This window comes from Odontesthes bonariensis, chromosome 23 (assembly GCF_027942865.1).
Source record: "Odontesthes bonariensis isolate fOdoBon6 chromosome 23, fOdoBon6.hap1, whole genome shotgun sequence".
Taxonomy (NCBI): Eukaryota; Metazoa; Chordata; class Actinopteri; order Atheriniformes; family Atherinopsidae; genus Odontesthes; species Odontesthes bonariensis.
In genome coordinates this window covers 6,469,295-6,485,402 of record NC_134528.1, presented here as the reverse complement: position 1 = coordinate 6,485,402, position 16,108 = coordinate 6,469,295, and the positions used below count along the sequence as shown (strand labels likewise).

The window sequence follows — 16,108 nt, the reverse complement described above, 5'->3', positions numbered from 1 at the left end:
CTCAACAGCGGCTTACGCCTCCATACATTTGAATGGGAAATATGCAGATAAGGGCACTTCATTGATAAAATCCCATTTTTTGAATATTTCAATTTATTAATATATTATGTTTCATTGCACTCAAGAATACAAGACAAATGTTTTTAGACTTTATCATAACAAACAGTAGAGGGCGGGCCTGTGTTTGCCACACCTTAACTGACGTTGCTCAGGTATGAACTGTTTGTGAAGACATTTGGCTTTGCTGCCAACTAAATTGAATCATATTCAAAGGTTTAAATCGATTAAACCCGCCGAATATTTTGTGTTTTATATATTTAGCTCATAATATCACTTGCTAGCATATTTTCAAATACTACGTCTCTCTTAAATGTTATAAAAATATCCAATAATAATCCAATCCAATAATATCTAAGAAAATTCTAACAAGGTATCTTTTAAAGATTGGTTAACTAACTTGGTTATTTCAGAAATTATAAGTAACTGGGTCTTTGCAATAATCATAATACACACATCGGCGGGTAAACAAACTAGTAACAACATGAAAAGTCAACTTTACATAAATACAGGTTATGTTTGCTCATAATAGATATGTTTGTCAGGAACTGAATCAGACTAAATCCTTTGGGGGTTTTTTTGCATTAATTACTCATTTTAAAACTTTAGAAGAGTTAAATGGATTGCATATAGTTAGAATTATAGAACCGAATTACAAAAAAAAAGCAACTCTAAACAGGCCTCATTCTTAAATGTTTAGTATAATTGTTGTTACTTTGTCAGGGATTACTTACTTTTTCACTGCATTTTTAAATCAAGTCACCTGTAGACGTTTGGCTTTGTGTTTTAATGATGATGTATGAATAATTTAGTTTTACTCCTCTTCATTCACACTGAAAATGAAAGATAAACATGTTCTACATGTGTTCTTCCATTACAAGAGCACTTTATGTGAGCTTTGATTTTAAAAAAAAGAAGCAAGACACAAAAGAAATATCAACTTTGATGTTGGTTAATACACACACTACACCTGTAGTTTGTGCAGATACTGCTTTTGCTACATGTAGTTTATTTTACAAGCTGTAAATTGCATAATGTTCACGATCAAAATTGAAAATTAACATACACCGACAACATCCCGATCTGATTAAAGTGAAGACCGAGTATTTTTCACATTATCTTCTTTAAATGAGTTAATTTCAAAGTAATCTTATCTAACCCTGATTAAAATGAGTGTTTCTTAGTTGTTTAATCATAAATAGTAAGAATATTGCTCGCTCTGATCCAGCAGGTGGCACTGTCCATTTAGATTTATTCTATAAGGGCACGAAGAAGAAAATAGACGGCATCACTTCCGCATCTACTGTTAGTGTACAAACATGGACGCAACTGCAGAGAGTAATCTGGAAAGTGGGTTGCATGGTGAAAGCGGTGCTCCCAAAATTCAAGAGCGACTTCAGAAACGGCACCTGGCCAGGATAGAGGATGTCGAGCGGAGGAAAGAGACCAAAAAGAGCCAGTCTGTCGCTGAGGAAAAGGGCGACTATTTTTCCAGCGCTTTCAACAGTGAGCGGGCGTGTATCGAGGAGCTGCTGTCCAGCTGCTCCGGAGCAGACCGGGCAGCAGTGACCCAGAAGCTGGATGAGGCGACGGCTAAAATCCTCCTGCTACAGAAGTTTCTAAATGACAGCATACTGTTTTTAACGCAGTATGAACTGAGACAAGCCCAAGCAGCTCTGCAGAAACTCCAAACCACCCTCGCTGAAACCAGGGAGGAGGCTCTACCTAAGAAAAAATTTGCCTTTCGAGCTCGCACTAAAGCAGCAGATAAAGCCTCTGCACAAGCATCAGCTGCACCTCCCCCTGATGCTGGCACACCCGCTGATTCAGGTGTCACCAAGGTGGATAGAGCTCCAGTCTCAAAGCAGTGTGGCTTCTCCAACATAAACAGTGAGTTTCTAACCAAGACAGCTGAGGAAATCCAAAATCAAGACTTGCTGTTGACTCATCTGACCAACTGCAAAGTCCGTCTGTATGGCTCTCCCAACACCCTGCACCTGAAGCACATCGACAGTTGTGAGATCCGATGTGGACCCGTGTCTACGTCGGTGTTCATAGATCATTGCAGAAACAGCACACTGGTCTTCCCCTGTCAGCAGCTGCGAACCCACAACACCACCAACACCCAGGTGTATCTGCACGTCACCAGCCGAGCCATCGTCGAGGACTGCCGTGGAGTGAGCTTCGCCCCGTTCTCTTGGTCTTATCCCACCCTGGACGAGGACTTTTCCGTGTCTGGCCTAGACCGGGAGAGGAACAACTGGAGCCAAGTGGATGACTTCAACTGGCTTGCAGCAGGAACACCGTCCCCGAACTGGTCTGTCATTCCAGAAGGAGACAGAAAAACAACCTGGGAGCCATAGAATTAATTTAATATTTAAGCCACTTAGATGTTACACTGGCATCACATTAACTGATTTACTGCTAGATGCACTTAGCCTAATTCATATCTATGCTGTGTCATGAAGGTTATAGGGCTGTATTGAACATGTTGTTGATGCTTGAAGCTGCACTATTTAAGAAAAAATCTACCAAAATCACATTCGGGCTCTTTAAAGAAGTTCGTCCATTTTTTTCAAAGACAGGTCTCACAACAGTCTCAGTGTTATGTTTACTTTTAAAGGATCTGCTCCATGCACACACGTTCTTTGAAGGGAAAAAATAAAGATTCGCTTACACAATATATGCTTCCCATGCGTTTTTTTTGGTTTGTCTTTTTTGGGCGGGGGATCAGTAACCGACCCCCCCCCCCCAACCCACCTTTTGAATTTAGAAGTTCTTTCAACAAGTGAAACTCACAATTTCCGGCTTTTCTGTTACACTGATATTTGTGGTTTTAAACAAAGTAAAACGAGACAAATACGATTTTTTTTTTTTTTTTGTTGCTAAACAATTTGACACTTTTGTTTTTTATGTTTTTATTGATGGTGATGCTGATGTTTCTTCTTTCAGGTATCAAAAATACTGAGCACATTAACAAAACATTGCAAATTAACAACCATACGATCAGACTTACACCCCGAGCTTCTGAGAAGTTATGTTCAAGCCCTCTTTACAATTTACAAGTAGTATACAAGTATGTAATAATTTAGGTTTAACCTACTATCATGTAGTTGCAAGCAGATAGTTTTCAATAATCCTCAACAACTGTAACTTGTCTTGAAAGAGCTCAGAAATGGATGATTGTTTCACAACAAACAATGTCAGTTTGTGGTCAAAACAGCTGTAATGATCAACTTAAAATTAGCTTTTATGTTTACAACTTGTATCCGTGTTTAATCTGTATGTCAATGTAAAGCATGGCAAAAGAGACTGAAACAAGACAAAATATAAAGATTACAGGTGGGACTCTGTGTGTTTTTGTGGGATAAATAAGGGAAAAAACAACCGTGGATTTGGTCCTAAATTTAAAGGGCAAGCAAAGACTCAGGTGAAGTTGCTCTGGTTGCTCCTAAAGCCTTGTGCACTGCGTTTTAGCTCTGCCATCACCGGTAAATGAGTGTGAATGGGTGAACATATTGTAGACCACCATGGTAAAAAGTGTACTAAAAGTGCAGAATATTTACTCTAAAAGCACCATCGTACGATCCAGATATGTAACTTGATTTCTGACACATAAATTTATTCATAAAAATGGTATTTTTTAATAACTAGTCTGGGGGCTGGCTGAAAGCTGTAACGAAAGAAGCATAATGAGGCTGTGCATTCAGTATTGTAATTGTATTTAACAAATATCTAGCAGCACTGCAGCTCTCGTGTCCATCTACAACAAGTGAGTAAAGAGGATATTCAGGGATAAGCGGTCTGTGGTCAGCATTTGGCACACATTTGTGACACTGTGTTGAACTACAAGACAGCAAGTGACAATTAGCGCAGTAAGCTTTTTTAGTTTGCGAGACAAGGTTAACTGCAGCTATCTTATGTCTATGTTTATTTCTATGTGACCCTGTGTTTTATCTGGCCAGCACTCACTTGGAGTTCTATTACATTCAGTTGTTTTATTTCATAGGTTGGTATTTGTACCATGTTCACTTCAAGGTTTGTCGACATCTTTATATCTCTGTGCTTCACTGGACCACTTTACTGGGAACACTTGTGAAATCTAATCCAGGACAGAAGCCAATACAACAGCTCTAGATTGTCCTATTTTACTACATGGAGCATTTTTTCCATTTTGATGCCAGGTGGAGCTTGTTGGTAGGTTCAGGAGGTTTTTGCTGGCCCTGTGGTGACAGTTTTCTTCTTCTATTTCTTCCAGTAAAGCAGAGCTATGTGGCCTCTGCTGAATGATAAAAGGAATTATGGTTGCACTTAATTTTCTATATAGTTCTGGATATGTTGCAGTTAATTAAAAAAAAAAAAAAAATCCAAATATTTTTGAAAAGGTGTTAGCACAAACTCGCTTCAATGATTTGTATCTTTGCTAGGTTGTTGTTCCAGAAATGAGTCCATAAAACTTTGAATTAGTCAAATAACATGCATATTTACCTAATAAACTAAGATAATTAGTTTTTCAAGGCATGTCAAACGATATAAAATAATCTAGTGTGCAATAACAGATCAACGAAACAAGCCATTTAGCTGTGACTTGTGATTGCTTGAGACTGAAAACAGATCTCAAAATATGATGAAATAGCAGGGCTTATGTATTAAGTTTCAGCGGTGTGTCTAAAAATGTGGCATATGAGAAGTAGAAAAAATTTAAATCAACTTAGTTTAAAAAAAAAAAAATATATAGGATAATGCAAGTAGTGCAAAATTACAGCCAGAATCAAAGTATGAGAAAGCTATTATTAAGAAATGATTTAGTCATGGATCAATATATAACACTTTCCTTTTTCTTATTTATCAGGATTTGAAAGGTAAAATTCAACCCATCAAGGTAAAATAATATCATATTATCATATATAATCAGATATGTTAATGATTAAAAGAATAGTCCCATAATGATTCAATTTAGCTCTAAGAACCATGCTTAAAAAGATCATGACTAAAACAGATTGAAATCATGTTTTGTTATTTTGAAGGTGCCACAATGAAAATAAGGGAAGGTTTAGCATGATTTGCTTCAAGAAAATCCATGAAAATTACTGGGAAAATAAATAGTTTTTACTGAATTAACGTGTTAATGTGATTACTGTTGGTTTATTAAGTCGGTCACTTCACTTCAGTGTGAAAACATCCGGCTTGTGCTAAACATGTTCACTCCAAACCTGTGAATGGTTGCGCTCAACGTTTAGCTCCAATGACATGTCCGTGATCTTTGTCCGCTTTCATCTCCTGGTATGTTCCATCGAGGTGGCCACAACCACGTGAACACTCAAACCAATTATGGCCCCTAGCAGCAGCTTATGATCAGGCTCATCTTGTGTGTCGGGGGGGATTTCTGTAAATTGGATCAGGCTGCTTACAGCGGCTTAGCATGACGTAGTGCAACTTTGAGTTTAATCATGAGACTCCTCGGCAATCCTCCACCTCTCCTAGAGGACGGTACATCGTGATTAGCCTCACCTTTGTGCAAGGAAGGAAAAAAGGGTGCAAATTTAGAGAAGTGGAAGTTTATGGCACAATGGGAGAGGAAAAAGCTTTAAAGAAATAAGACTCCTTTGTTACTCCAGAGTCCTGCTGAATTGTTCATCGCTATTCCTTTGCTGTGGGATGGATTCTATGAACTGAATATCTTGTCCTGTTGGACCAGATAGAAGAAACCTCTTACAAGAAAGCCACAAAGAAACAAGAACTGCAGGTTTGCCAATCCAACAGCTTTTAACTAACTGAAGGTCAGTCTGGAAATCCTAGGGTTCTAGATCATCTGACTGTCTTCTTCACAGGCAAGGACATTTCACAGATTGAACTATGGCTTTGATGGTGGTCAAGTTCGATCTCAAGAAGCGAGTAAAGCTTGCTCAGATGGTCTGGTTCATGTACTGGTTTGCTGTACTGGCCGGCATCCTGGTTCTCAGTTTGGGCCTGTTCTTCAAGATAGAACTGCGAAAGCGCTCAGAACTTATGGACAACAACGAGAGCCACTTTTTGCCCAACTTGCTTATATTCATGGGGCTGATAGCTTGTGGCATCAATGCCTTTGGAGGGAAAGTCTGTTATGACTCTTTGGACCCTATCAAGTTTGCAAAGTGGAAGTCCATACTGAAGCCCTTCTTGGTGTTCTGTATGGTGTTCAATGCCCTGCTGCTCGTCACCGCCCTGCTGTGTTTCGTGATGAGGATCCCTCTGCAGTTCACCCTGGCTGAGGGCCTGAGAAACGGCATGAAGTTCTACAAAGACACGGACACGCCGGGACGCTGCTACATGAAGAGGACCCTGGACCTGATGCAGATAGAGTTCCGCTGCTGTGGGAACGACAACTTCAGAGACTGGTTTGAGATTCAGTGGGTCAGCAACCGCTACCTGGACTTCAGCGCTAAGGAAGTCAAAGAGTAAGTGCCAAAGATTAAAAGCCAAATCACTTGTTGTAACCTTTACAAGCTGATCATTAACATGTGATGTGAAACACGTCTTTTTTTTTTTCAGCCTTCGTGTACAAGCTGGAGGCTGCAAGTTTAGTTTGCTTTAGGTGTGTTCTGTTCAGAGTTGAGTATAAGTGGATTTGTGGTCAGAGCAGGTGTATTATTCACTTTCGTCCTCTCAGGATTAACTTCACAGACACAGTGACAGCTACAGGTAGAGACGGAGGGCGGAGGAGGTTACACGACAGTCTTATGGACAAAGTTACAGAAGATGGGGAGAAAAAGATACTGAGAGAAAAATGGCACATATGGGACTGAGAACATGTTATCATAGTCCAGTGATTTGTGGCATCTTTATGTCCATAACCTATTATTGTGTAAATAATTACAAAAAGGACTGTTTTGAAGGTTTGGAGATAATTAGTGTTTAATCTCCAGGATTACATGTCCTACAAGAACTAGTATCCTGTCCAATCTACGGAGAACCTGGCCGCTGTCCAGAGGTAGCACTGCTCAACAACATCTTGCTGGAGATTTTAATATCATCAGTAAGAAGAAAATACAACTTGATCATAAAACAACCCAATAAATACCTTAATGCTGAAGGCGTTTTAACTGGAAAGTGATTTATGAATGATTAAAATAGATGAGATGCCATTACACGTCCATTTTTGTCGACAAATCTCTATCTAAATATATAATATCCTGAATACCGGCTTTGTAATCATATAGGCTTGATTTCTTTACAAAACGTCCCTGTATGTTAGATTTTACTTTAATTCTCTGTAGTTCTGAGCAAAGTGTTATCTGGGGAATTATTTTTGGGCTTGATTAGGTGGCGAGGTTTCTGGAAATCACTGATGCTTTGTGATCCAATCACACTTGTCTTTCCATTGACCTACTACCATCAGTCACAGTTGAGATCAGCTCATCAGATTGATCACTGACCCAGATATACATATTTAGGCGGCTACTTTGCTACTCATTGCACCCTGAAGGTCTCGGTCGCTGGAGGAAACTACAATGAAACAGTGAAAATTGATAATTAACTTTAGCTTTTCTGTGATTTGACACCAGTTACTGAAATACAAGAAAATGTGTACAGATATCATAGTAAAGAATAAATGTCCACTTTTAAAATGATTTTTTAAACTTTATGACGTTCGTAGTGACTTTTTATACTTTGTCTACATTGGCTTGTATTTGACATGTATTGTTTTAGTCAAACAAAACAAAAAAAGACTGACCATAAATCTCCTCTCACCCTCACTTTAATGTCGCTAACACGGCTCTTTGTCTCGCCCTCTCAGTCGCATTGGGAGCAACGTGGACGGCCAGTATCTGATGGATGGAGTGCCGTTCAGCTGCTGTAATCCCAGCTCCCCCAGACCCTGCATCCAATTCCAGATGACCAACAACACGGCTCACTACAGTTACGATCACTACACAGAGGAGCTCAACGTGTGGAGGCGTGGCTGTCGTGATGCCTTGGTGTCCTACTATGGAGGCATCATGAACACCATTGGAGCACTGGTAGTGCTGGTCACAATGCTGGAGGTCAGGACGGCAGAGGCACTGACACAAATATTCCCACAGATGTGATAATGTGTACCTCATTTTAAACTGTTTAAGTAGAGCATCTAGTCATTCAGACAATTCTTTGGTTTAGGAATCAAAAGTGAAACTCTCATATTGGTATTACCTGTCAGGGTTGCAGAGGTGCTGCAGCCTTTCCCAGCTAGCACAGGGCGTGAAGCGGGGTACAGTGTGGACGAGTTACCATTCCATCACAGGACAAACACAGAGACGAACGAGACAAACAACCATGCACACTCACAGACACTCCTAAGATAAATTTAGAATCACCAATTAACCTAACATGCATGTTTTTGGAAGAGACCAGAGTACCCAGAGTGAACTCATGCATGCACGGGAAGAACATGCTAACTCCACACAGAAAAAGTCTTCTTTAACCGTCTTTCCATTCTACTGTGCTTCAAAATTCCTGAGAGCAGGATGCGTCTAATGCTGTTAAACTGTTTTCTGGGATATGACAAACTACCATTAAGAATATCTTCCAAATAACATTATTTAGTAACTGCTGAGCCAAATGAACTGGAATTCATGGGGACTTTAAAGCAGCACTAGATAAGCTAGGGAACTTAAAAATGATGTGCTTCTGACTGCTTTGGAAGTACACCAACCTTTCCAAGCCTGAGACTGCCCTGGGGCATCCGGGGGCTGAGATACCAAAGTTCACAACTTTGGTTTTCTAGTCCTACACCACACTGTTTTGCCTTAAGGTCGCTTGACATTTTAGTGTTTTGAAGGCGTCTTTGTGGCGTCAACATGACCACAAATCCATGTGTATGGCTGTACATGTGCAGGGCTCAGACGGAAATTTGTTTTCTCAACATGAAGGTATTCTATCCTACCACTGTAGGGGGAGTCGAAGAGCAGAAGAAAATTACTAAATTCTTTGGTGTTACTTTAAAGGGCTCTTGAGAATGTATGACTATGCAAATATTTGTATCAAATTCAGTGAAAGCTAAACATCTGGTAGAATGTTTGCAGTGGTTCAAAAAATAGCTTAAAATATTTGGAAATTTGTGCAAGGTGTGAAAAGCGGATAGACTGTGCTTTTCCCCTTTTTTCTGTGTGTAATATAGCTTTTTGCGTGACCAATTGACCTGTGAAATTACAAAGTTCAAATCCACATCAAATTAAGTATTTCCATCCCTGAAAAGACACTGCTTCTGTGTCTGAAAGTAATCTTTGGCGGCCCAAGCTTTTCCTCTGTTACATATCGGCATCACCATGTAACACACTGCTTACAGCCTGCCTTAGGGCTCATTTACTGCCTCAAGTTTGGTTTATGATCTGCATTGTCAATGATGCGTTGCAGTTTGCACCAAAAGTAACATCACGACTGAGGCATCTGATGCATTTTGGTGTAGTTTTCAGCTGGTGAGGGCAGGTTTGTGTCTTCTGTCATACCCTCAATCAATCAGTGAAGGAGCATAGACATTCCCAGATGGAACAGAACTTGTGGGCAGAGATAAAGAGTTAATTTCTTCTCCTATAATTTCAACAGTATGGCAGTGTAATGTACAAGTGTTGACACATGATTTAGGAGGGGACTGCAGCTAATCAAGCAGGCGTCATGCTTTTCTGTATATGGTTAAATGGTTTGTGGGTGCGACGATCAATGCCTCAAACATAATCATGGCTTCCCTCTAAATGAACTGATGAACCAGGGGAGCCTTAAAGAGGCAGGAACTAAGATCAGCTTTTGTGACAGAAAGAGGTGTTGCAGCAATGCCCAAAAAGAAAACAACGAACCAGATAAAGATCTACAGGCTCTTTAATCACTTTGTAAGAAGTCAGGCGCATAAACATGCAAAGCTTTGACCCACTCTGCATTTCTGTAAACATTTCTCTTCTTCCTATCTCTCCTTTCCACACACCGTCCCTGCCACCAGCAGTATCCACCCACTGCATCTCCTTTCAAAACACCTGTATAGTCTCTTTATAAATTCTCCTGTCCTTGTCCTGTGTCAGGTTTGTCATGCACGCGCATGCAACATACCTACAATGTCCTACTGATGTCCTACCCAAAGGGTAATCCTGTAAAAGCCATTTGGCATCTTTCATCACTGCAACTCTCTCCTCAGACTCCTCAGACTGCCAATGTTTGTTGTTTTTGTAGTTAAGGCCAAGATGTCTGCTTGCTAGAACAGACAAACACGTACCGATAAATCCTTGAAGTTAGTGATAGTAATCATGACATGAATCGTCTGAGTTCCCATAGCTCCTTAAAGAGACTGTAAATAGTGCCATTAAGATAACATCTCTGTGCCAGAAGTTCAGCAAACAAACCCCTGTTCCAAAAACATGGATTTAAGCACCTCGTGAAAGCTGATCAGACACACAGTGGGTGGAATTCCAGATTTAAAAGGCGTTACATAAGCTGACGCAGATGGTGGGTTCAGAGATGGAGTAATGGGTTAATCTAAGGGAGGTGATGAGGACAGAGTCAATTCCTGGAGCTTTATCTCCTGATCTGATGTTTCCCTTTACACCGACAGATTTCTCAGCGTTTTCAGTGAGAGGATAGAACTCTCTGCTAAGAATGACTTCGTGAATTTAGTGAAGATCTAAAATGAATTCTCTCTCTCTAAATTGTACGTCTAATTTGTACTTTCTCCGTGTGTCACTTTGCACTAATTAAAGGACATAAAAGACATTCTAAGCAGCTACAGGATACTCACCAGTTATTTTGTTTATTTGTAAAACAGCTAATGATTTATCAACTTAAGTCCAAAACCCAAAGATGCCAAACCCTCTGTTATGTTGGGTAAAGCAGACAAATTATCACATGAGGAAAGTGGACTCTTTCCCTTCATTATTAGTGATGTTAATAGAAATGAATCTGTTTATTCTCTTATCTTTAAAGTTAATTCATTTTCTAATAACTGCTAATGTAGATTTTTATTTATTTATTCAGTTTTCTTCACTCGTGAAAATTATACTAATACTAATAATTTAGTACAAAGGCAGACTGATAATTTGACTAACCTTTCCTTCCACCTGACAAACAAAGTCTCTGTAACTTATTTCTTGTCAGAAGATGGCACATTGAGGTTTGTCTGATAGAGCGTGTGTTCCTGTCCCTTCAGGTCGCTGTCAGCATCGGCCTGCAGTACGTCAACAGCTCCCTGTCCACCCTGGCCAACCCAGAGGACATAGAGAGCGAAAGTGAGGGCTTTCTCCTGGAGAAGACAGTGAAGGAGACGTTCACCGACATCATGGCCAATATGAAATCAATGGGCAAAGGCGGCAAGGTGGACGAGGGGGGTGAGGAAGGTGTTGCAACTGTGAGCTGAGCAAACAGCATCTGCAGAAACTGTGAACACTCCCACCTAAGAAAAAGGGACACGTGCGGTTACTCTCACATATATGATAATCATCCCCTTTTAAATGGACTTATAACAAATGGAATTCTTGAATAAATATTTCTGTCTATCCCCACAAAGACATTTAATGAGTGCAATAAATACCAGTTTTTGAATTTGATATACCCACATGAGCTTTTTTCTCATTTCAAGAATCTGATATTTTTTTGTCCAAAAACATTAAAATTATAAATCATTTAAATTACATATCTATTGATAAACGTCACATGTTTTACAGTCACAAGCAAGTATGTGCTTTTTTCTTTGTATTATTTGTCAGCTTTGTGGGGATGGTAGTTGCTATGCAACTCCCCCTCTCTTGGAAGCCAAAAGTGCAGATATTTACATCCCATGAAACACTGTGTTATATTTTTTTGACCCGTCTGTAATACGGTGGCTTGTAGCTGATACTGTATATAGTAAAAGTAAACAGTTTAACACCCACCCCCATCCCAAACAGCTCTTTTCATACTCCAGTCCACCTTTGAAGCCTGGATAAGCTCCTGAGAAGGAGTAAAATTCTCGATTGAGTCAGCATGAATTATGTATGAATCTTGCAGCTCATGGTTGATTAGTGGGGCCTGGGAATTAGGAGGTACCCTCTGGAGTGAGACGTGGGGCAATTCCAAACATGTGGAGGAAATTGGCAGCTAAATCTGGGCTCCTGACCCCTGTCCTGTAATCTTTGCTGTTTCCCCTTTGTATTCGGTATCTCTTTATTGATGCATACAGCATGTATGAATATGTATGTTTGTATATTCTAAGAACACGGTCTTTGTACATAGTGTAGAAAATAACTTTACTTTTTTAAAATAATGTAATTAAGCTAAGTCTTTTATTTAAATCCAATGCACGGTTTATTTTATTTTTTTCCATATGATGCTTTCGGCTTTATGTATTCGTGTAGAAAGAAATATTGTATACATGAATAAAGGATTCTAGAGATGTGATCCACCAGTGAAATGTTGTGTTGTCCCGACCTTGAGTCGCAGAGACCTAAGATCAACAGACGAGCCATGCTGTGAGTGCTGCAGGGTTCCTGATTAAGTCAATAGGATAAAGGCAATTATGGTATTAGTGCTTTCACATGGGCATGGGATGACTCTTCACATGTTCAATGTACGGGCATGTGTGCAAATGCTGGGAGCGGGGTTATACACCAAATTCCTACACAAACGTATATTTGTAAGGGACTTTTGTGGTAAAATACATTCTGCAGTTGCTGCCTTTATTGATTCTTGTGCATTAAATCTGCTCTAGAATGAGCTTTGACTTCAGAGGATGCACAAAGCAAATATTTTGATCCCCTCATCCCACATATTGATAAATAATAACCAGAAAGGCACTGTTTATCCATCCTCTTGAAACACAATCCACTGATAACATGTGCAACTGAGCCGAGATCCACATACTCTACAAACTCCCACCACGAGGAATGGGGAGCCATGGTATCAAAGCCATTGTGGTTTACTTAGAGCACATGTGGGAGGGGTGTCTGTGAAGAGTCAGCAGGAACAGTAAAGAGGCCAACTCTGAGTGGTATTTTTGTGGACCAAAGCACATCACCAGTGTTGAGTAGATAAGAAGCCTAATCGGCTTGAGATTAGCATGAGCCCCTGAACCAGGTGAGCAGGTGAGGACTCACGACAGGAGGAGATGCTGAAAGAAAAACAAGAGAAAGTAAAGATCAGAGCAAGATGAAAGCAAAATAATGTTCTGCTTTAGAGATTTACAATGTGCGAAAAACATGTGACGGAACATGTTTTCAGTTCCTTTGAGGGCGTCAAAATACAACTGTGGTTAAAAAGTAGAGACGTATTGTTGAGAAAACAAACTTGAATCATCAAGAAAACCACTGACGTTATGTGAAATTGTATCCAAATATTGTATTTGTGTAAATTTTCTCAGTTACTTTCCATTAATGGCCTCCTTCACAAAGGAACTGTTGAAGAAACATATTTCTTAAGTAAAAATGGAAGAACAACGCAGTAATAGTACACCAATGAAAAATATAATTTATGCTAAATTGACCTTTTAGTGCTCTGTTACTTAAAAGTAGATTCTTTGTCATTGACATATTAATGTGCAACATGTACAGTAGACAGTTGTTGTGATTCGTTGTGTTGGGGATACTTTTTACTGTTATTCATGCTGTTAAATAATGTGCTGCAATGCAATAAGTTTTATAAGCAAATTATATGTTTTGTTTGTAAAATTGTACAATGACATGCAACTATACATGCAAAAGAAATTTGGAGGAGGAGAAATATTATGCAGTATGAATGACAAATACGAAACTGAAGTAAAGTTACATCAAAATTATACTCCATTATAATCTTTGATTAGATATAAGTAGCTGCTAGTTCTAATGTTTGTCTGGCTACTTGTAGTCACAGTTGTTAATTGTGGAAAATTGTTTCTACTCACACTGTATCATAAAACAGTCATTCTGTAACCATGCATTTTAATCAGTAGTGATGCACTTGCAGAGATAGTTAAGTCAGAGATATATAACATTTAATGTGGTTTCCATTAAGTTCTTGCTTACTCTTAATACTTCAGAAACACAAACAGCACTTTGTGTGTCCTGTGTGAACTCTACTGCTCTCTGTTGGTGACTGCAGGTAACAAATTGAAATGAAATCATACTGACTGCGTGCTGCTCTAATTCATCAAAGACCCCCTACAGTAAGCTCATATGTTGTCAGTTTTCCAGTTAATTTACTTTCTATTGTGTGACCGTCAAATCTGCAGTTTCACTAACTGTTTTGATTATTGTTTACAGACAACTGTTATGGTTATGCCTTCAGATTTGATTTGTTTCGGCTCCAAATATCTTCCAGACTTAATCTGTGACAGATTTGGTGGCTTGTATCAATTACTGTAAACGTGGGACCACTGAATCACTCTGAACAGATACAGTTACACAACATGGCCACAAGGGGGAGCGTTCCTATCATAATGTCAGAACCGGGCCTTTCACAGTTGAAAAACTTGAGAAAATGAACATCTTTATCCATTTTAGCTATAGAATAAGCAAATATATATGTAAATACTTTTCACTTTTAAATATCTTGAACAAAACAGTATAATGAAGGCTGATACTAATAATAACTTTTATAATTAATTAATCAGTTGAACACCTCTTTGATTAACTATTTGGCAAATTAAATCTAAGAAAAGAGTCACTTTGATTGTTTTGTGTGACCAAACTCCAAATAGATTTAGTTTGAAATTAGGCAGACCATGTTTTATCATTTGTCTGTGTGTGGAATCGTCCGATTGAACAATAGATGAGACTTCATCTATATGAACGATGATGTGTGATGACACTGTATATGTAATCCCAGCTACTTAGATTTTGATTGGCTAAATCATTTATTAATATTCGGCTTGCAGTTGCCAATTTGTTTAATTCTTTGTTAATCTGTTGACTAATTGATGTTTAATAGTTTGAAGTAGAAGTTGTAGAACGCAGTGAAAATCTGTAACTGATGATCATTCGAGTAAAATTACTCACTTGATTGGTGAATATAATATAAAACAGAAATATTCTGTTTTAAATTACATGAAATTGAGAAAAACAGTAAATATTTACTTTGGACAAGCTGAAATCATACATTTATTTCTTATTCTTAGTTTGAAAAACGTCTTAACTTTATCAATAACTTGGGAAAATACCCGAGAACAGGTTCCAGGTGACTGAATGAGCAGCTGACTGTTCTGAAACAATATGTTTTCAAAGAACAAAAAGGGAAGTGCAAAGATTACTTATATGGTCCGAGTGATGAATCTAACGTGGTTAGAGATAAAAACAAAGTTGGATCCATAAATTGTTGGAATGTTTGCCAGAGAAAAGGCTTAAAATAACCGATTATCTGTATTTTGTTCAAAATTCTTTATAGGTACCCAGTTAAATGAATAGATTAGATCAGACAGGAGATTTATCAATGCATCCAGAAAGGGACTATGCCGAGTATTTATTGTGAACATGAGAGTTGCAATAATGAATACGCACCAGTTGAGGTTTTTATTGAAGATTGAAAGTGATAATAAACATGCGAAGTGGGAAGAGCTGAATGACTGGAGCTCAAGTTGGCTGACTTAGAGGCTTCAGGCAGATGTTAGGAAATGCTGCTAACACACCTCACTTCACACTCCTCTGTGGGCTGACTGACCATGGCAGACGGAAAGAAAAGCAGAGACAGAGGCTGAGAGGGAAAGAGAGGCCCGTGACTGGTAGATGTGTGGCCTGCTCAGAGGGGCATTGTTGGAGCTATGAGAGGACAATGCACTGCCCCCGCCCTGAATACTCGCCATACCAGCTGACCAGCCATTACCAGCACTGCTGCCCCGTTACAATTCCTGCTGCTCTGACCCACACACACACACACACACAACCTTGATCATAAGTTTAGTCTTACAAGGCTAAAACACTCTGTATATAACAGCGGGCAAGGGAGAGAAACCAGGTGGGAGGCCACGCTTGACAAAAGTTTTAAGCCAAAGCATGCATGGGCACACATATTGTCCTGCCTCTGTCTATGTGTGTGTGTGTGTGTGTGTATGAGAGAGAGAGAGTGTATGTACACATGTGTGAGATTTACAGCAAGTTAAGTTTAGATCTTC

The 16,108-nt window shown here is 39.2% G+C and overlaps 2 protein-coding genes across 2 annotated transcripts; both read left to right on the top strand.

Moving 5' to 3' along the window:
- Positions 1–1,347: 1,347 nt before the first annotated feature.
- tbcc (tubulin folding cofactor C) lies at positions 1,348–3,405 on the top strand. Its single transcript, XM_075457313.1, has one exon. The coding sequence runs from the start codon at positions 1,377–1,379 to the stop codon at positions 2,418–2,420; it is 1,044 nt and encodes a 347-aa protein (XP_075313428.1). The 5' UTR covers positions 1,348–1,376; the 3' UTR covers positions 2,421–3,405.
- Positions 3,406–5,913: 2,508 nt separating this feature from the next.
- On the top strand, positions 5,914–11,479 carry prph2a (peripherin 2a (retinal degeneration, slow)). Its single transcript, XM_075457314.1, has 3 exons — positions 5,914–6,494; positions 7,835–8,081; positions 11,204–11,479. Exons 1-3 carry the CDS (start codon positions 5,914–5,916, stop codon positions 11,408–11,410), a joined length of 1,035 nt encoding a protein of 344 aa, XP_075313429.1. The 3' UTR covers positions 11,411–11,479.
- The last annotated feature ends 4,629 nt before the right edge of the window (positions 11,480–16,108 follow it).

Excerpts from the sequence above, each read along its gene's own strand:
- prph2a (XM_075457314.1), top strand. The coding sequence starts at position 5,914 with ATGGCTTTGATGGTGGTCAAGTTCGATCTCAAGAAGCGAGTAAAGCTT. Across the intron at positions 6,495-7,834 it reads AGCGCTAAGGAAGTCAAAGA|TCGCATTGGGAGCAACGTGG; the intron begins GTAAGTGCCAAA and ends TCGCCCTCTCAG. Across the intron at positions 8,082-11,203 it reads TGCTGGTCACAATGCTGGAG|GTCGCTGTCAGCATCGGCCT; the intron begins GTCAGGACGGCA and ends CTGTCCCTTCAG.
- tbcc (XM_075457313.1), top strand. The coding sequence starts at position 1,377 with ATGGACGCAACTGCAGAGAGTAATCTGGAAAGTGGGTTGCATGGTGAA.